The sequence below is a fragment of the Cynoglossus semilaevis genome, chromosome 19 (assembly GCF_000523025.1).
Source record: "Cynoglossus semilaevis isolate Cse_v1.0 chromosome 19, Cse_v1.0, whole genome shotgun sequence".
In the NCBI taxonomy this organism is placed as follows: Eukaryota; Metazoa; Chordata; class Actinopteri; order Pleuronectiformes; family Cynoglossidae; genus Cynoglossus; species Cynoglossus semilaevis.
In genome coordinates, this window is record NC_024325.1 from 13,258,599 (window position 1) to 13,278,093 (window position 19,495).

At 38.8% G+C, this 19,495-nt stretch overlaps 2 protein-coding genes across 4 annotated transcripts in view; one reads left to right on the plus strand and one right to left on the minus strand.

Annotated features, from left to right (window-relative positions):
- Nucleotides 1-13,546, plus strand: part of zbtb16a (zinc finger and BTB domain containing 16a) — a 155,153-nt gene extending 141,607 nt beyond the window's left edge. For all 3 annotated transcript variants that reach the window (XM_008333082.3, XM_008333084.3, XM_008333081.3), the window contains exons 6-7: nucleotides 1,465-1,635; nucleotides 5,701-13,546. In XM_008333082.3, coding sequence (XP_008331304.1) covers nucleotides 1,465-1,635; nucleotides 5,701-5,930 — 401 coding nt within the window. In that variant the 3' untranslated portion in view covers nucleotides 5,931-13,546. The remainder of the gene's footprint in view (nucleotides 1-1,464; nucleotides 1,636-5,700) is intronic.
- Nucleotides 13,547-16,139: 2,593 nt separating this feature from the next.
- Nucleotides 16,140-19,495, minus strand: part of htr3a (5-hydroxytryptamine (serotonin) receptor 3A) — a 5,445-nt gene continuing 2,089 nt past the window's right edge. Inside the window, exons 4-9 of the mRNA XM_008333085.3 lie at nucleotides 19,057-19,166; nucleotides 18,794-18,963; nucleotides 18,519-18,679; nucleotides 17,284-17,494; nucleotides 16,905-17,141; nucleotides 16,140-16,491 (exon numbers count right to left, since the gene is read on the minus strand). Coding sequence (XP_008331307.3) covers nucleotides 16,175-16,491; nucleotides 16,905-17,141; nucleotides 17,284-17,494; nucleotides 18,519-18,679; nucleotides 18,794-18,963; nucleotides 19,057-19,166 — 1,206 coding nt within the window. The 3' untranslated portion in view covers nucleotides 16,140-16,174. The remainder of the gene's footprint in view (nucleotides 16,492-16,904; nucleotides 17,142-17,283; nucleotides 17,495-18,518; nucleotides 18,680-18,793; nucleotides 18,964-19,056; nucleotides 19,167-19,495) is intronic.

The window sequence follows — 19,495 nt, forward strand, 5'->3', positions numbered from 1 at the left end:
TCAAATGTTGGGACACAATTAGTGGTAGGAGCGGCGGTGAGAGGCCTCCTGCAAATCATAATATCCCTGATCGTTGGCATCTGAATATCCATTACTGTGCACCCCCCAACCCTGTCCCCTCAAGGGGCCCCCACGTGGTGCAGTCTGAGGAGCAGGAACGTGATGTGTGTTGTCAGTTCCATTTTCCAAAGGCGCTCCACGTACTGTATGTGCAGACACAGACAGCGCCGTGTCTGCAAATGGCCTCTGAATGTAAATGCGAGGTGTGAATACATTTACCCGGAGTGGCGGGATTAAACAGAGCAGACATGAATAAGGATGCAACACTGTGACAGCAAATAAACACAGTAAAAAAATTTAAATTTCACTGTGGGCCGCTGCAGATGCCCTTCCTCGGTGTGTCACTTTCCATACAGAAACGAACAGGACGCCACAGTCACAACTCTGTTGAATCCTAAATACATTTTTTGCATCTTACATCACACGTCATTCATTTTCTACTACTTCCTCCTTTTGTCAGCATCGTTGGGTGGGCTGGAGTTAAAACCCCAGCGTTCATCAGGCGAGGGTGGGGTTACAGTCTCTCTCGTACAGAGACAACCATTCACGCTGAAATTCACACCAATGTTCATTTACTGTGAAAAATGAATCCTAACCCTACAAGTTTTTTTTGAACTCCTTGGCAGTTGGCAAGTTAGCCAAACCAGTCACCTGGTTAGCTCCACAGCTAACATGTGTGACACCTAAGAATCTAAACATCACACGATCTACAGAATCAAAAATATGTTGCTTTTTGAATTGACTTTAACCCCCTCCACAGCTAACATGTGTGACACCTAAAAATCTAAACATCACACGCCAGATTTCTCTGCTAGCTAGCTACGCCCGCTCTCCCCAGCTAACACAGATGGGTTCAGACATTGCCAAACTTGGACTCCTGGGTTAAATCTGTCAAAAAGTTTTCACTTTTTTTTCCTAACTCTTCGTAAGAGCAACCATCTGGTTCGACATCTTATCTTCAGTCTTGTCAGGTTTAACACATATATTGTTTACGGCGGGACAATGAATTCCACAATGACAAACTTGCTTTGTTATTGTGGCTGCGCCACATCCGTCAAGTTATCCATTAGTGCATTGTGAGATTGGGTCCTCGTGGTCAATAATACATCTCATGGCCATTGGACAGCAATGACAGGCTACAATTATTTAAGGCTTCACACAAAGCAAAACAGCGGTGCAGGTGATTTGCCGGGAACAAATAAAACGTGTTGCATTTGTCCGCTTCTATCCAAACCTTTAATTAGGTTTTTTTAACGAGCGTTGTTCTGCTACTTTGCATTTCCATATTAATCAGGTTTTGTAAATGTACAGTAATCAAACCTTCTTTTATTGCGGCACTCGTGCTGTTGCTCTGCATTTGTTGATGAAATAATGGACTGGTCTTTTTCTCTCTCCACATTACAGCGGGCGATCACCCGTATGAATGCGAGTTCTGCGGGAGCTGCTTCCGAGACGAGAGCACGCTGAAGGGTCACAAACGCATCCACACCGGGGAGAAACCCTATGAATGTAATGGCTGCGGGAAGAAGTTCAGCCTCAAGCACCAGCTGGAAACCCATTATCGCGTGCACACAGGTACTGTGATTAAAATTAGACCGTCTGACAAAGGAGATGTCTGAAGAACAAAAACAGTTTTTATTTTTTTTCCTACTCCTTACTATTCAGAGATTTTTAGAAACTGCAGGTGGTTCTGGGCAAAGAATAATTTCCCTGAATTAATTAATGTTTCAGCCCAGAACTTTTTCTGTCTTGTGTTATTCCACTGCCGTCATTGAAATTCCTAGGTTTGGTCTGTATTTGTCAAAACTGGAATCATCCCCAGGCGATTTTCTGCCTCCACTGATCAATGGCAGTTTTCCAGATTCATAAAACATGCACCTGTTGCCTGGTTGAATTTTATGGAGTCCAAATTTAGAAAGACTCCCACAGGGTTTCTGAGATCTAGAAGAAAACTAAATCAGCACGTCACTGCAACCTTGGTCTATGACCTGTGGCGACCAATTTTAATCACTTCATTTGTGAGTCCAAGTGCATCATATAATTCAAAGGTCATTATGAAGGTATTTTTGAGATATTGTGGCCATAAGGCCAAATATAATTATTGGTATATCACAATGTCCCCAACCGTTTATCTTGTACTGTCAAACCCCGGCTGAATGTCAGCTCAGTCCATCTGCAGTTTTTGGACAGTCATTTTCCACCAGTTAAAGAGCTTCACTGACAAATGTCATCATTTCTTTCCAAACCCATAAACTGCACCTGTTACCTAATTATTTTTTAAATCCCCAAATCTTTCTGAAGTATGACATTTACGACATCAAACACATTGTGTCAGATCATCATGACCTTCATCTCTGTCCTTGTGCCACCAGATAGTAATGACTAAAACTTAGGCATTGAAAGTAAAAGGCTATTAGCCAGTGATTGTTAGTGAAAAGAGAATCCAAAATTAGCCGCATTGAAAGTAAAAGGCTATTAGCCAGCGATTGTTAGCGAAAAGAGATAGAATCCAAAATTAGCAAAAATATATTTAAAGTTTAGTTCAGAAATGTCCAACATTCAGCCCTTGGATTAGTTATTACAGTCATGACTGATAGATAGACAAAATATAATTGTAACAGCTAAATGTTAGCCAACAATGTAGCTCATAGTCCAGTACAAAAGTATCTTAGTTATTTGGTTAAAGTTTATATAAAAAAAAAAAAACGAAAATCTGTCTTTTTCTTAATTTGCTATGAGTCAGAAAATAAGTCAGGCAAAAGAACAGTAAAGTACAACAGCTGTGTTTAAACCTAACTACGTATTCTTTAACCAGGTAAAAGAATGTTGAAGAAAGCCCACACTGTGAGGCTCCGACTTTGGGCCAGATAAATATCTCTGTTGCTGTGATACAGTAGATGAATGTCTCAGAAGACGTGGTATTGATCCCAGTATATTTAGAGCCCCATAAAGATGTTGACACAGTGATAAGCTGGGTGCCCCGGAGAACCGCTGCACGCTCCCCGCGCCGGGCTGAAAAAGGACGGATACGGCACAGGGATCCTTCCACAAGTGTGGCACACGGCCAAGGCTTTATGCCTCCTTGCCATGTCTTTTTTCCCTGTCTATCACACACACACACACATACACAAGCGCACATATCCAATTCAATAAGCCAGCTGTTAAACCACACTATCAAGGCAGGCTGTCCAATAATTGGCTCCCCCCTCCGTCCACCCTTTCACCTTTTATGTGGGGGAGAGGGGCTTTGCGTTAAGCCGAAGAGCAACAGCAGATAACAAGAGCAAGTGACAAGCTCACAGTCAAAGGCCACCTCGCACAAAAGGCAGCTGCTTGATGAATCATCGACACGAGCCGCCCCCGCCCCCCTACACCCCCCCAATCCCTCGTTCCTCTCCACACATCCTAAATGCCAATGGGCGATCAATACCCGGGCCCCCATTTGCAATTCATTATTAGCTGGTTATCGGAGGCAAGCCTGTTTACAGTGCGGTTATCGATATCATCAGTAGAGCACGGCCGGCTACACCTTCTGCAGAAAAACCACCTGCAGCACTGTATTTATTCCTATTGGCTTAAACTGTGCCGTGACCCCCCCCCACCCCCCCCCCCCCCTTCCCGTCACTATTCTGTCTGTGGTCAAGGTTAACCAAAGCACTGAATAAAAACGGTAGAGGCATGAATTGGCCCCTTCATCACACATTCATACACGTGCGTGAAGCTTCCAGCTGAAAGGTGACAGCATGAGCGGCGCCAGATCATTTCCGACAGCTCATTTCAAATGCCATTGGTAAAGGTCAGCATTTACATGTCTAATTTGCGTCTGTGCCGGGCTGGAACGCTGGCGGATTATTCCCTGCCATCACTCAAATCATTAGCACATTTAGGTCGACTGCTGTTGCTGAATTGAAATGTGCCTCGCTCCAACGTAGCGTAGCCGAACCCCCATCCACCCAACTGCAAGGAAGCCATGTTTTGCCTTGATTTATGACACACGTAGGAGACCTTCATGGTGCTCGCTGCATATTTGGTAATGGAGCAGAGATGAGATGATTTTGTATGAGTTATTTGAAATGTATACGTATTGGAATGTGTTAGCATCACAAATGCATACGTTTTGTCTTCCTAAGGTTAGCTTTTGCATACGTTTTGTCTTCCTAAGGTTAGAACTTCAAAAATTCACTGCATTTAAAAAGCTAAATGATGATGTTAGAAAAGAAAAAAAAAACACTAATAACAGGCAACACAGCAAATACCTTAAAGAGTGATACCCCAGTTTACACGTTATTTACTGCCCACAAGGGGGAGACCTACAAATCTAATGTTTACTAAATTTCTTAATCAAAGATTGTGAAGAAGTCGGGAAGCTACTGTCGAACTACCTGACGCCTGTGCTTTGCTTTAATGGGCATTAGAGGGCGACTGTTACATAGGTTCATAATCAAGTGTAGTTCTTCCTCAATATTTTAAAAAGTTTTGTTTACAATAATCCGATGTCATTGGTTAATCAAGTAAACATGAAAAAAGTTTTGCACATTCTCTTTTCCTTTCTTTGTTCCACAGCGTGACACGCGGGGTAAAAAAAAAAAAAAAAAAAACATGGCGTGGCAGTAAAATCTTTATACAGTGGGGTCTTTTTAATGAAGGCACTAACGAGAATTGATAGCAGCAGAACACAAAGGAGATCTATCCCCCAAGCCACAAGAATAATTAGCAGATCGTTTGGTTATTATTTTGTTTTCACTCGGAATGACTTTAAAGAGTTAGTGGTCTTTTACAGCTGCACACTGCTGTTCCAGGGACAGTTGGGATTTCAGTCTGGGTTTTCAAATTGTCACTTTATGTATGTGCATGCGTTTTTGTGTCTGTGTGCCTGATTGACACACACATGACCATTATTTTAACAGCAGTAGATTTTCTTCGCAGCCAACGGGAGGAAATCTTTGGTCTTTAATTTGGTCGTGTTTTCTTTAAGGTTACTTTAAACCATTGATTTAATTCTTACAGCCCTTTGTGAAATGTAATATAACATAATTAACAGCATCATTTGTTAATTTGTCATTAATTGTGTTTTATTTAGCTATCCTATCAATTAACATTTACCCATTTTTCACCCAAAGACTTTTGCTTTTTGTCTTAATTGCTAGTCTTCTATCTATATTTTGTTTGGCTAATTTAGATTTTTACATTTTTTGTTTTACTATTAGATCTTTTTTAACAATTATTCAGGCTAGCAATTAGCTCTCATTGAGTAAGGTTATTGGAGGCTTTGCTACCTAAATGATCAACCGAGCTATTTCCTTTTTTCCCCTAAATCTAGCTAAACATTTTTTATAACATACTGTTTTTTATTAATGTATTATTAATTTGTTTTTTTTTATTATGAGTTATTATTTTAGCCACAGTAACAGCTTTTAGCATCATAACATTTTCCAAACCTTATACCTGTCATGTTTGGACATGAAGGTTTTAAAATAAGTCAAAAAAACAAAACCTTTCTCCAATCCTAAAGTCAGGAGGCATCTTTGTTGATGTGTTCATTGAACCAACAAATCAACAGAGACATGAATCTTAACTTGGCCAGCACTGTTGCTAACACAGTTGTCGCCCTCCTCCCCCTCTCACCTCACCCCTCCTTAGGTGAGAAGCCATTTGAGTGCAAGCTGTGCCACCAGCGATCCAGGGACTACTCGGCCATGATCAAGCACCTGCGCACCCACAACGGCGCCTCGCCCTACCAATGCACCATCTGCCTGGAGTACTGCCCCAGCCTGTCAGCCATGCAGAAGCACATGAAAGGCCACAAGCCTGAAGACATCCCTCCAGACTGGCGCATAGAGAAGACGTACCTTTACCTCTGCTACGTCTGAGACCGGAAAAGTGGAGAGAAAAAAAGATAACGTGAGAAAGAGTGAGAGATTGCAACGAGAGGAGAGTAGAGGTAAGGAGGGAATGTATTTGAGCAGAGGAGGCATGAAGCTGTAACGGGAGCGTTTACAGTTGAGTAACGTCAACGACGAGAGACTAGAAAGCAAAAAGAGTTTTGTTTTCACTTTTTCTTTTCATGCAAAGGTGGCAGCAGCGCTGGCCTTACGGGGAGGGGGGTGAAGGGTGGGGGGTTAAAAGGGAAAGTGGACACATTTGGGACAGAAGTGCTAAAGCGAGGAAGGCTGGGACACGGAGAGGGAGAGAATCTCCGTCATTGTTCGGATTCACCGGGTCATTCACTACATCTGCAACTGTGTTATTGTTTCAGGTCATTTCATGCAGCGCCGTAAAGCAAGCAAACAAGCTGCAAGGAAGTGACACTTTAAAAAATGTGTGTCTGCGGTTGCTCACGGAGCACAGATTCTCAAGGGCTATCTGAACCTGCGCATTAATGCCACTAAGAATCTTTACTAAATTTGATAGAAACTGAAGTTGCGAAACAATGTTTTTGTTGTTGTACCAGATTTTTTTTTTTAATTTAGTTTAGCCTCAGTTTAGACCCAATTTGTTGATTGTGCTCTCCAAGTTTCTGATTTTTTTCTGAACTGTGACTAATTTTACTTGGAGAAGGAATGAGTCACATTTTCCAAAACTACCACATCAATCCAAATGGACACTCCACAGTGAGTGTGAACCACTCCTAATGTGAAAATATGCCATTAATTCTTCCCAAATGGGAAATATGTCCATTTTTATAACCTGAACATCGCCCCCTGTGCCTGAACAGAAAAACACAACGGCTCTTCCAAGAAATCTGACAGTGAAAACTGTCCATTCATTCCTTCAGCTCCACAGATCCCAGTGGTGGCAGTGAGATAGCCCATGAGAATCGGCACCAGAGCCATTAGGCCTATGCAGTAGATAGAAACAGCTGAAATGGACAGGTGGGAGCATTAAAATCCTGCAAACCAAGCACCTGGGCAGGAGGATGCTAGTGCTGCTTAAACCTGGAAATCTCCTCCAGTGTTTCCCTCAGTAGTCTTCCTGGTTCTGAATCTGCATCACGTGACGGCAGGACGAGGAGTCGCCGATGTGCCCATCAAACGTTCTCCAGCAGGAGAGCCAAACTGCTACCCACCAGTCACTTCTTCATCTCATATATGTTTGTTATATTAGCTCTGCGTCATAGTTTATCACAGGCTTGGTTGCATAGGTAAAACAAACGACGACAACGGTTTCTGTATCAAAGCCTGCACGGTGTATATCCTTCGCATTAAACCGTTACTCACTAACGTAATACGACACCCAGTTACACCCAGAGCTACTCTCATACTCAGCAATAGAAAACTGGACTGCTTTTATCCATGTACATTTGTATCCATATCACTATCATTATCTCACACTAATGGCAAACTGACACACAGTAAACAACAGTAAACGGCCCCCAGTACAGCACATCTGTCCGTTCAAACACCAAGTGATGGAAAACACAATGGAACGAGGCTGCTTTCCGTGGAGGTCCTGTGACTTTTGGTAGCAAACGTTGAGTAGGTGCAGGAAAAAACCCTGAGCTGCACACCTCAAGATTTACTTTGACGAGACTGTTATTGGCTACGAAACGTGAATGTGAATGACTGTAAGCCAGGTTCTTACAAGAGTTTGGGTTTTTTTTTTTTTTACGTATCGTAAAAAAGATTTTTACTGGGTCTTATTCCAAGTCTGAGGCCTGCAATTCCAACCAACGAGGTGCAGCTACTCTTGGAATAGTTCTCCAGGTTTTCTCTTTGAATGCTGTGCAACAATTCAACAGTTCCTGTTTAGGAATAATTTCATAATGTTAAAAATGTCGTCAACTTGAAATCGGTCATCGGCCCAGATCACACAATTGTTTTTGAAGGGTTAAGACGTACCCACATATTTTTTTTATTATTATTAATATACCTTATTTACGAAATTGAAAACCTATGGTTGGAATTTTAGACTTTCAGACGTCCCTAAAACACAGCATCAAACGTTTGCGGTACTCAAGGCCAACAGGTATTAAGGATGAACTGAAGAGGCTAAAAAAAGCATCACTGCATATCTGAATGTCTGAATAGCCGCTGGAAAAATGCTGGGGAAAGAAATCACTGATTGGTCGAGACACGGCCCGACAGCTTAAGTGGGCGACCAGTAAGACGACAGGATAAATCAACTCTTCTTCTGTGGTTTTGTCCCCGCGCTTTGTTTCTCTCGTCTCCATTTTTCTTTTCTTTTTTTTTTTTTTTGTATTTTTGTTTATCTTGAGTTTAATCTCAACACATCGTACTTGAATTACCTCGTTTTTGTGACCTCATGTTGCTTGTGTGTTTTGTTCTGTTTTTTAATTTTCCCTTTTGTTTTTCGTTCTTGCGGTTTGTTCCGTGGGTGTCGGGAAAGATGCATTGCACAACACGATGAAGCAATGTATGCGCAGAAAAATGTAAGTGCCACAGTGAAGAGATTTGTGGATTTCTTTGTGCATTAGTTATTACCAAACTTGGTATTATTGTTATTATTAACCCTGCTTGTTAAAGAGCCGGAAGGTTTGGTCATTTGTTATAAAAAAAAAGCTACCTCTAAGTTGTTTTTGTTCTCTTATTTTGGCAAAAGCACATGTTTTTGTGTTTGTGTTTTGCATTATTTCATCATTGCTACTTCATCTCATGCTATGTTTGTTTGTTTTTTTAAGTTGATTTATGATTGTCATTTTTAAGCAAATGTATATAAAAGGATAAGAAATAACATAAGTAGAGGTTGATAGGATGTGAAAATCAAGTGGTGTTTATTCTTCTCTGATAGTCTCCCCCTCTCCCTGCACCGCCACCCATAACCACAGGGCTAAATGTAGCCACTTAGCCCTGAGTGCCCCGAATCTTATATGCACAATGTGGGCCACATCTCAGCCCAACTTAACCATGTCAACCCTGTCTGGCCCAGTATAGGTCTCTGAAAAAAGCTCCAATATAATTCAAATTAATGGCCCAGATTCTGGTCAACGCAGAATGTGGGCCACACTTCATTGCTGTATTTCACATGACAAAACTGGCCCACATCTGAGATCTGGTGGTCCATTTCTAGTGACCCAGCTTCAGCGCTCATGAACAATTTCACTTAGGCCAGATAAGCCGCGTTTCAACAAATTGTTACCTACATGTGGTCAAACTTGTGGCCCACATTCCAAATTGTGGGCCAGCTGCAAGTTGCTGACCATCGATAATTCATTGCTCTATAGAGGCAAAGAGAAACAGTTTGTGTGGACGTCATTGTTAGCACTAATGGACCAGGATCGTCCTTCCAGTTAGTCTGAGATATGACATGCGTTCTGTACATGAAATCTAAAACATCGCTCTCAGTGGGGGAAGTGGACAACTCTGCAATGTGGGATGTAGGCCAAGTGTTAAAGGCCCACTACTGGGCCAGACCAGATTTCTGAGTGGGTATTAAAAAAAATGGAGAAAACTAAAAGATAGCAATTTTGAGCCTTAAGTGATGAGTCAGCGGAGTGCAGCAGACAAGAGGAAGTACTTTTTTTTTTCTTTTTAAGGTGGGTTTTGAAAGTGAGAATTTAAACTTGAAAATATGTTAATAGAATTGTAGTTTTGTAATGTGAAAAAAGACGGTTCGTCAAAGTGGCAGAACCTCCCGTGCAGGACAGGTCATATTTGCAGAGATGCAGAGTGCGTTGGACAATTGGAACTGCAAGCGGTAATCAAAAAAATAAACAAAAAAAATAATTAAAAAAAAAAAAATAAACCACCAAGGTTGAAAATAGAGATTGTCCGGTGTGACAAGCTCTCTCAAGAAATGAGTGTATTCCTGAACAAGAGCCAACAGAGGCAAATTTGATATATAAAAATTGTGATATTTTTGTATTCAGTGTCAGTCCTTTTTCCATTTGTGGAGGGTTAAAGCAGGGCACAAATATTTGTATTTCTTTTTTTTTATTATTACCAGTTATTTTCTCTCTGGGTGTGAATCATTTTTGCCTTGCTCCTCTTTGATATTGTTGGACAAAAAACGTGTGTGAACATATTGTAAAAATAACTGTTGCTTTCTGGATGTCAATTGCGTTGTAGGTGAAGGACTAAATCTGCCACAAATTTTACAAATGTGTGTGTGCGTGTGTGTGTGTGTAGGTGACAAAGTTCAAACAAAAAAAAGGAAAAAAAAAAAGATAATGATAAAATATGGCAAAGCAGAGAGACGCTGCCGCCACCGACCAATTAGTACTTGTCATTCACGACTTTTTCAATCAAACTTGACTGTCGACATGTTATTTGTTTTTGTACTTGAAAAAAAAAAAAAGAAGAGATGGCATGTCCCGTGGTGTCTTGCCATTTTATTCTCAAACACTGTGAGCCGAGGGGGCTTTTTATTTACCACCCTCCTAAGATATCCACCCACTTCAATAGTCAGATTCAGTCTCAACCAAAGACAGTGTATGGAAATGTGGACGTGGTTGATGTTTTTGATCTGCATCAATGGGAAAAAGTTGCAACTTTTTCACCAGCTAATGCTAACATTAGTGAACAGTTTTACGGCGAGTTAATATTTGTTCGTCACTTACTTGAGGGTCAACTTGGCAGATTTATAAATCATTGTCCTGTTTAGAGGAAAATGAATGACAAAGCACAACATTTATGAGTATTGTGGCAAAAACAACCACACAGAAGTTTCAAATACATAGAGCAGAACAATTGTTGGATTGATCCCTTGTTGCTAATATGCTACCAGCAAACATGTCCACCAGAAATGGCCCAACCATCCTTTTCGTAATCATTGCCTATCCGTCTATGTTTTTTTGTTCTTTATTATTTAATTTCCTCTAAATCAGAATGTTATTTTTCAATCATGAAAATTCTAATGTAAAACTAATGGGACTTCAACAGATTTCTGTTTAGGTGCAGTTGCTCCGTGACATCAACTTGTACAGCAACACTTTGTGACCACAATTTGCAAATCGATGGCTACGTCCACATTCTTATACACAGTCTATGGTCTGAACGAACACAATACAATGCAAGAACCTGTTAAGTCACATTATTCCCATCATCGTCCTCTGAATGTTTTCTACTTTTTCGTGTGGGTGAAAGAGTGTGTTCTAAAAGAGTGTGTTTTCCTGTGCGTGCGTGTGTGTGAGTGTATTAGTGGAAAAATGCACTAATCAGATCAGATACAAAATAAGAGGTTATTCTATGCCACTTTTTTCTCTATGTTGGAAAAATATATATAGATATATACATTGGCATCGATATAGTTCTTCCCTCAGTGTTCCTCGGATGTTTCTGTACTATCTTTGTGCCTAAAAATGGAAATTGTTCAACAAAAATAACCCATCTATATCTGCTTAGTTTCTGTATTTTCAGGAGAAAAAATAAAAAATGGTGTCTCCAGCTCACTAGGGATGTCATGACGCCTGCATCTTAACTGGAACTTGTTTTCTGTAGCCAAATTTGGGTGGCAACTAATAGCATTTATTGAGCGACATAACACAAGGCAGATGAGATTTAAAAAAATAAATTTAAAAAAAAGATGAAGGGCAGATGTGAAAAGACATCGTGTGTTTTCAACATGTCATGTTTCCTCTGTATAGTACCAGGACCTTGAGAATTTAATTTTGGTTCATGTGATGGTGGCCTGTGTTTCCATCACAGGTAAACCAGAGGATTGTTTGTGTGTAGACACTGTATATCCTGTGTATTTGGTTGTAAACACTGGAGTATTTTCATGGTCATAGAAAACTACAAACCAGTGCAAATAGCAAATCTAAAAACCATCCACCTAAGTATTCAACAGCAGTTATTTACAGGTGTTTGTTGTAGCCAACAGTTGGCATCCAAGTACCAAACATTAGGCCCACATTTGTACCACAACCGAACCTGGGACGGAATTTTTGCAGCCCCATGCTAGTAAACTTATGTGGCCAAACACAGGTCCCAGAGGTACACCAGATTTACCTCAACATTAGTGACAAATAAGATGAACATGTGGTCTTTTTTTTGACAGATTTTTCAAGATGTCCTTTTAGTGAAAAATGTACACATGTACCTGGACAACCTCTCATTGTATGAGTCAAAAAGTAGGACATTTGTTTTGTTTGAATCAGTTGTCTGAAATGTATCTGATTTTTTTTCGATTCTATTTTTCCAAGTTTCCAAACAGTTTGTTAGCATTACCTCAATAGATCCCCGCCCCCCCAAAAATATTAATTTTTAATTGTAAAAATCTGGTAAAAACAGGCATGATTTTCCCTTTGAAGTTCTTGTGGGACTTTACAAATGAATAATTGTGCCTTTAAGCTTTCGGTTTAGGGTTTGGATTACTGTGGAGAAACTGTACATAGTTCCTGTCCCTAGTTCCTGGTACTTGGTTCCTGCAGAGGAAACACATTCTTTGTCACATTTATTTTTTTCCTTCAAAGCAACAGGTTTGCTAAAGAAAACTTAAAATTTGCTCTTAAAATTTTTTAGCCTCCATTAAGGAAGTTTCGTTTGTACTTTATTTTCTTCTACATAATGCCTTTAAAAACATAAAAGGAACCGGGATGATAGTGGAAATTTATTCGGAGGGTAATCATGGCATCCCTGGAGCTGGCACTCTGTGTTTCGGTGTGGTGTTTGTTTCTAGAACAAAAAAAATAAAAAAATAAACAAAAAAAATAAACAAAAAACAAAACGTAGCCATTTTTCATGCAGTGTTGCGATGCATGTGCCATCCAAGGTCTAGACTTAAAAACTGTTTTTTTCAGTAACAAAAGCACCAAGACATTGTATTTTTTTATATATATATTAGCACTGAGGACCAATTGCCCTGTCGGACCAAGCTATAACCAAGCTTTTTATTGTAACAAAGCTTTTTGTTCTTCTTTTTCTTTCTTCCTCTTTGTCTTTTTCCTTGGCTTCGTCTGTGCTTCTTCTTCTTCTTCTTCTTCTTCTTCTTCTTCTTCTTCTACATTTGTCGTGACAGCACAAGTGCCAGTCGAGTTGCTCTGTATTAAGAAAATAGTGTTTTTATTATGATCATGATGATTTTTTTTTATTTGAATTGTTATAGTTTTGTCTACCTCAGCACCTAATCTTAGCCTAATCTTAGAAGGTGCCCAATTATTATTGTTTTATTTTCAATCTCCTATTGTTGTCGAATTGTTTTATTTTGAAAAAACAAAATTTGCATTAGAGCTTTGCAAAGGTCCTTTGTCTTTTCCAGCGACGTGCTATGTTTTTGTTTTTCCTTTTTTTGTTTTTTCCGTGGCAGTGCGTTTCCTGTTGAGCTGTGCCACCAATCTATAGCCACCGTCTGTTGATATAGAGGTTGTTGTTTATTTTTTATTTTTATTCTTTCTTTTTCCCCATGTAGAATCAGACACATCTCTTTGTAACATTTCAGTGTTCTCTGATGGAGTGTGAAAAAAAATAAAGAATAAAAAGGAAAAATAAAAGATGCTGACGCTGCAGGTTCTCTATCTCGTCCATGTTGTCACTACAGAGTCGATGTTGTGCCTTTGATATAGTGGAAAAATAAAACGATATACCGACTATTCCACCTTTCTTTTCTACATGCGACTAACAGTAGATGGTTTTTGTAGTGGGAAAAAGAATTATTTGTATTTTTATTTATGAGTCTCATAATAAAAATCCAATCACCGTGTTCAGTTGTGTCCTTTCCGTCTTCAGTCGGAGACGAAATAAACAAATTCACTTCATGCTGTATTTGTATGTATTGTTGTACCTTTGTTTCTGGCCTCAGTGTTAAATCAGGCAGTCAGTTAATAATCCAAGCTTCAAAACAAACCTGTAATGATAACATATATTATGTCAAATATTGTTATTTTGTATTAATAATGTAACAAAAACCAAATCTACTGTGGGACAGGTTTCCACCTAGTGGGCAACAACAAAAAAATTATATTGTTGGATCAGAAAATGTTGGGGAAAAAAATCCTAAAATGTTTTGAGTGTATAGTTTATTTATAATTAATAATTGTTGTTGTGGTTATTATTTTTAGTTTCATTTTTATTTTACAGTTTTAATTATTAAATTGTAATGGTGTTTTGATTATTATTACTTACTTTTACTACTACTACTTTGTTTAGCTTTATAGTCTTTATTCCTAACATTGTTTTCTTCTTCTGTCCACAGTTTCACAAATCTACTTCTTTTTGTTTTCATAGAAAAAAACAACACATTTTGTTCTATATAAATATATATATATTGGTTTTCTGCATTTTACTTTTGGGGCTAAATTTTCATCTTTAATCCAGCTTTTCTGTGAATGGACAGGGTCTTTGTGAGAGCGACTGAATCAGTAGTGAAGGTTGTCAGTGTAAAAAACAACTTTTTTCTCATTTGTGGTCGCAAAGATCAGCTCTGCTTTATAAACACACAGCCTCCCTGTTTTCATCAGCATCCTGACAAAACATTCAGCAACCATTCATTGCAGCTTCTTCCTTCCTGAAAAAAGAAATCTCCAAAATTAGATCAAAGTCCCAGAAACAAAACCATTCACACAGACGTTTCTTCACACTCTCTCTCTTCCTGTTTTCTTCTTCTTTGACCAAATCAATTGATCTATACCAAAAAAAAAGAAAGAAAATTACTAGAATGTGTTTAATTTTTGGCTGAATGGTGAATGTGGAGATTTGTCTTATTAATGTCCAAATCTGATCTTGTTCACAGTGGAGGAGCATCACAGACAGGAAATGAACAAATACTGGAGACGTTTTATTGTTATTTAAATTTATTTGTTTGGCTTATTTATTTTTCAACACAAAGACAGATGGTGGGTCATGTATGGTTATTCTTTATATATTAATAACAAATATTTCAATTTTAAAATATGTTTCAACTAACTTTTAACTCAAACAACGTGTTTAGGTACAGCTGATATACTGATATACTCTATAAGCTATTTCAGGACTTGCAGGATTTTTTTGCTTTTCTTTGTTTAATTGGATTTTAAATCATTTTCCTTCCCATGGCAGCATTTTAAATGTTGAAAATAAAAGAGACACAAAAGAAAACAACAGCTCACCTTAAGAAACATTACAGTTAGCAGACGCTTTTATCCAAAGCAACATTTAATTTATTCTGCAATTATTTTTTTTACACATTTATCACTTAATGACAAACAAAAACATCGAATAAACGATTAAATGTCCAGATATCGCGTAGACATATTTATATATTGACAGGACTGAAAGAAGAAATTTTTTTTTTTTTTAAACTGAAAGATCAGGAACAATGTGATGTTGTTGAGCGTGGCGCCATCCTCTGGCTGCTTTGGTAAGCTGCATGAGTTAATACGATGCACAGTACGTTATTCACGTATTATTTGTATAACCTTTTGCTGTTTTATTTATATTTGCAGATCTATTTAGAAGACGAGACCCAGACAGACAGAGGTTTGCTAATTTCCTGTTCCATTTTAAACCATTTTTAACATTCTTGAGTTATTTCAAATGTTTTTTTTTTCATTTTCCTAGAAGACGAGACCCAGACAGACAGAGGTATGCTAATTTCCTGTTCCATTTTAAACATTTTTTAACATTCTTGAGTTATTTAAAATGTTTTTTCTTCATTTTCCAGGCTTTTTTATTTTAGCTATGTACTTATTATCAAAAGACGTTTTAGCTGGGCTTAACTTCAATATATTTTGCTACATTTTATCTAAGAGTTTTGTTTGTTTCTCAAACAAATTAGATTGGTTTGCAACAAGTAAATGTACATTCTAGTTTTTTTCTGACAAAGACAGCATTTACCAGGAAACAATTTTTTATAAATTGTTGTTATGTTTTACAAGCATTACAGTACCTTCACAGGAACAACAGTTATTGTTTACAGACAAAGAAGCTTAAATCTACATTTAATGTATTTATTTTATTTGTTGTTTTTTTTTAAGTTGTGTATTTATGTGGCTGCTAGGGGCCTGCCCCAAAAAGCATCTTTGGTAAATAAAAACTAAATTAATGATAGCAATAACACTGCTTGCAGGATACAGAGCCGCGGGAACAGGAACTATTTGGCCATTCCACTGCTTTACGAGAGCCTCCCTGTCCACTGAGCTACAGGGCTTAACTGAGCCTGGCCTTTTTCAATTCCACGCTCCATGACCAAAGGAGCTTGTTACCACACTACAGTGCTGCTGCCGCCGCCGCCGCCGCAGGACTCAGGCCACCTGCCACACTGACCACAGAGTGCCCAGTGTGATGCTGTAGGCCACCATGGCCACCAGGTAGACCCTGAAGAGCAACACATCCAGCACGTATCCCACCTGTAGCCACTCCTTGGCCACTTCCCGGCACCGGTCCCTCTTCTCCAGGAAGTGTCGAATGGCCGTCACCTCCTGCAGGATGTTGTCCATGACGGGTGGAGTAGGCTCCCTGGGCAGAGGCCGATTCATGCCCAACAGTCCGGCCTCCCTGTCGTGATGGCTGAGCCTCTGACCGATCTCACAGGTGTGGTGGAGGTGTTGGCTGCACCGAGCTGTAAGTAGAAGACACGTAAATGATTTTAGTATTTATTGATGCTACTGCATTGGTGTATTTTTACTGTATTATTTTTGTTGTTGTTGTTGTTTTAAGGTCTTATGATGTTTTAACCTTCATTTGTTTCTTTTTTAATTTTTATACACATGTTTACCACCTTTGTGCTAATATTTATCTAATTTATGGCAAGATTTGACTAATCTTAGTATTTTTTAGGTAGCGTTTAGCTGTTAACTATTGAAAATTTGGAAAACATTTTTCAAATACATTCATTTTTTTCCCTGTTTCTTTGATTTCTATAGCATCTTCTTTTATCTACCTTTGAGCTATATTAGTATATTTCGGCTAACTCTAGGCAACTTCTAGACTATCTTTTGTCTTTACAAATATGAATATTTGTTGATGCTTCACCAGTGCCATAGCTGCTGTCCTTATAGTGTTCCAGGTCCGAGGTATGAGAAGAAAGTCTGGAGCAGAGACGGTGCTTTTTGTGGATGCAGAACAGTACCGGAGCTCTCTCCAGCACCAGGTACTTTACCCAGTGAGGCACCGGGGGCTGCAGATCCTGCTTATGGACCAGACGTACGATCAGCACAGTTTCTGTGAGACTGATCACCAAGAGAGCCATGCAGACAACGAAGTAAACACCTACAGAGAAGGTGAAAGGTCATACAGGGTTAGATTATAATCATGATCTTTTGCAGGTTGAACCAGACACTGTCAGAAGATTTGAACTAAAGGTAAGACATTTTTCACATAAACAATGGACAGGGGTTCCAATCCCAGTTACCTATCAGTGGCGTTCCTATGGCAGTGGCAGGCAGAGTGTCTGATACAATAATGAGGAAGACTGAGTAGCCCAGCAATAGTGTGATCTTGAAAGAAACCCTCTCTCCACTGTCCGGTGGCAGATAGAAACCAACCACGTCCATCACCATCAGGAAGATACTGGGCAGCAGCAGGTTGACGGTGTAGAACAGGGGGCGACGCCGGATCACGACCTTTGACGGTGGAGTTTGAAATTCAGACAGAAGATAACTAAGTAAAATAAACTCATATAAAAAATTAATAATAATAATAATAATAATAATATATCAACACATAATATTAGAGCTGTAACGTAATGTGTGTACCATTTGTTTTTTTTTTCAAAGCATGTCAAAGGGAATTTAATTAAGAGCAAAACAAAGTCCAACTTCCTGTGTATTATTTATTTTGTATGTGTTTTATATATATCCAGGTGACCGTTAAAATAACCGTATATATATACACACTTGAAAGAACATTTAACTTTTATTTTAACGGTCACCCGAACCGGTTTAGCAACACCTGGCCCTTAATGACGCCGGACACAAACAAGGACGGAACCTTTGTTGCAGCTTGGTTCGACACCTGAAGTTGCACAACGGATGGTAAGTTCTAAATGAAAGCTAACCTATGCATGTATTTTTTTAAGTGTGTAGTGAAGTCATCGAGGCAGTAAAATCACTAATAACATGCAATGTTATTAATCATAAACACGGTTGTAAGTGGGTTTGTGTTAGATCAGTCATATCACACACAGTCGACGGCGGTCGGCAGCGACGCGTATTTAGCCACTTTCAAAGACGCAAACCTAAACAAAATCATATCACTTTAAATGTACGTCGTATTAGGAATATGTGAAAACGTCAGTTGCTGGTCTACGTGCTTTCGTACTTTCGTGGCATACACGGCCGCAGTGACTTTCTTGTTTTTTGTGAACTATCTTTAAATAGTGTGAATGCAGATTTTAAAAGCATGCATGATCTGTGCAAATATAATATTACTCTATGGTTAAAAACTGAAAACTGAAGCTGCAGGGCATTCGACTCGGTTTGTAAATTTACTCGGGACTTACTAGATTTACTTTAATTATTCAATTGCATTATTAAAATAGTATTCCTAAACATGCAATCATTGACTTTTAGAATTTTGTGTTGTTAAACATCTATTAACTGAAGCTGTAATGAGCTGTACATTCGTATGTATGTTCTCTTTACTCACATGGAACTTCATCTCAGCGTAGTAATCATCATTGTCCACACTAAAGATCTTGTAGTTGGAGAGAATGTGGAGCAGCTCCCACTCTCCTTGGTTCATGAAGACACTCTTGTCTTCCCGGAGCTCCTCGGGGCTCCTCATCAGTGTGATGTTGATATCATTGACTATGTATCAAAACAAAATGTGAGAAAAAGGTCAGCCAGGCAAGGATAGAATTCTGGCATAGGGGTAACCCTACAATAATTTTGTATTACTAAAAAAAGAACAGGACATCTTACTGGTGTGAAGCCAACTCTGGAAGGTCAGGCTACATTTCTGCACATCAAATGGAAAGTTGTAGATGTTGAGAGTACACGCCGTCACAACCTGTATGGGCTTGTAGTTTCGAACCAGACCATCATGTGTCACGTAGACGTAAGGGATATCAGGTGACTTCCCCACGTCAACACTGTAGTTCAGAGAAAGGAGATCTGTTACAGATCACTAGGAAACCTCAAGGTCGGTTTGGAAACCATTTTTTTAAACTAAAAACAATTCTTACAACTCATTGATTAGAATATCAGGAACCCAAACATTCGCTGTGGGTAAAGACAGTTGTTTGACTTCATCAAAGTCTTCTGGGTCCCAGACCAGAAATTCATCAGTCCATGACTGAAAAGTCAAAAAATAAATTATTTAACATTTCAAGGCTTTTCAACATTTCTTTCTTTTTTTTTTTTTTTTTTTTTTTTGGCAAAAACCTAAATTATGGTCAGGGGTTGAAAAATTGGATGAAAAATGTTAAAAAGTTTTTTTTTTTATTTGATCTTTTCTACATTTCTCATCAAAATCTAGCAATTTGAAAACATTTTTAGAAAAAACTTTTTTTTCAGAAAATCTTTAGAATTTTTTTTATTTTTCAGAAAATTTTTAGAAAATTTTTTTTTTCAGTGGCGCTTTGTCACAGAGCCAATGTTAACCTCCTGGGCAAGTTCGGATCT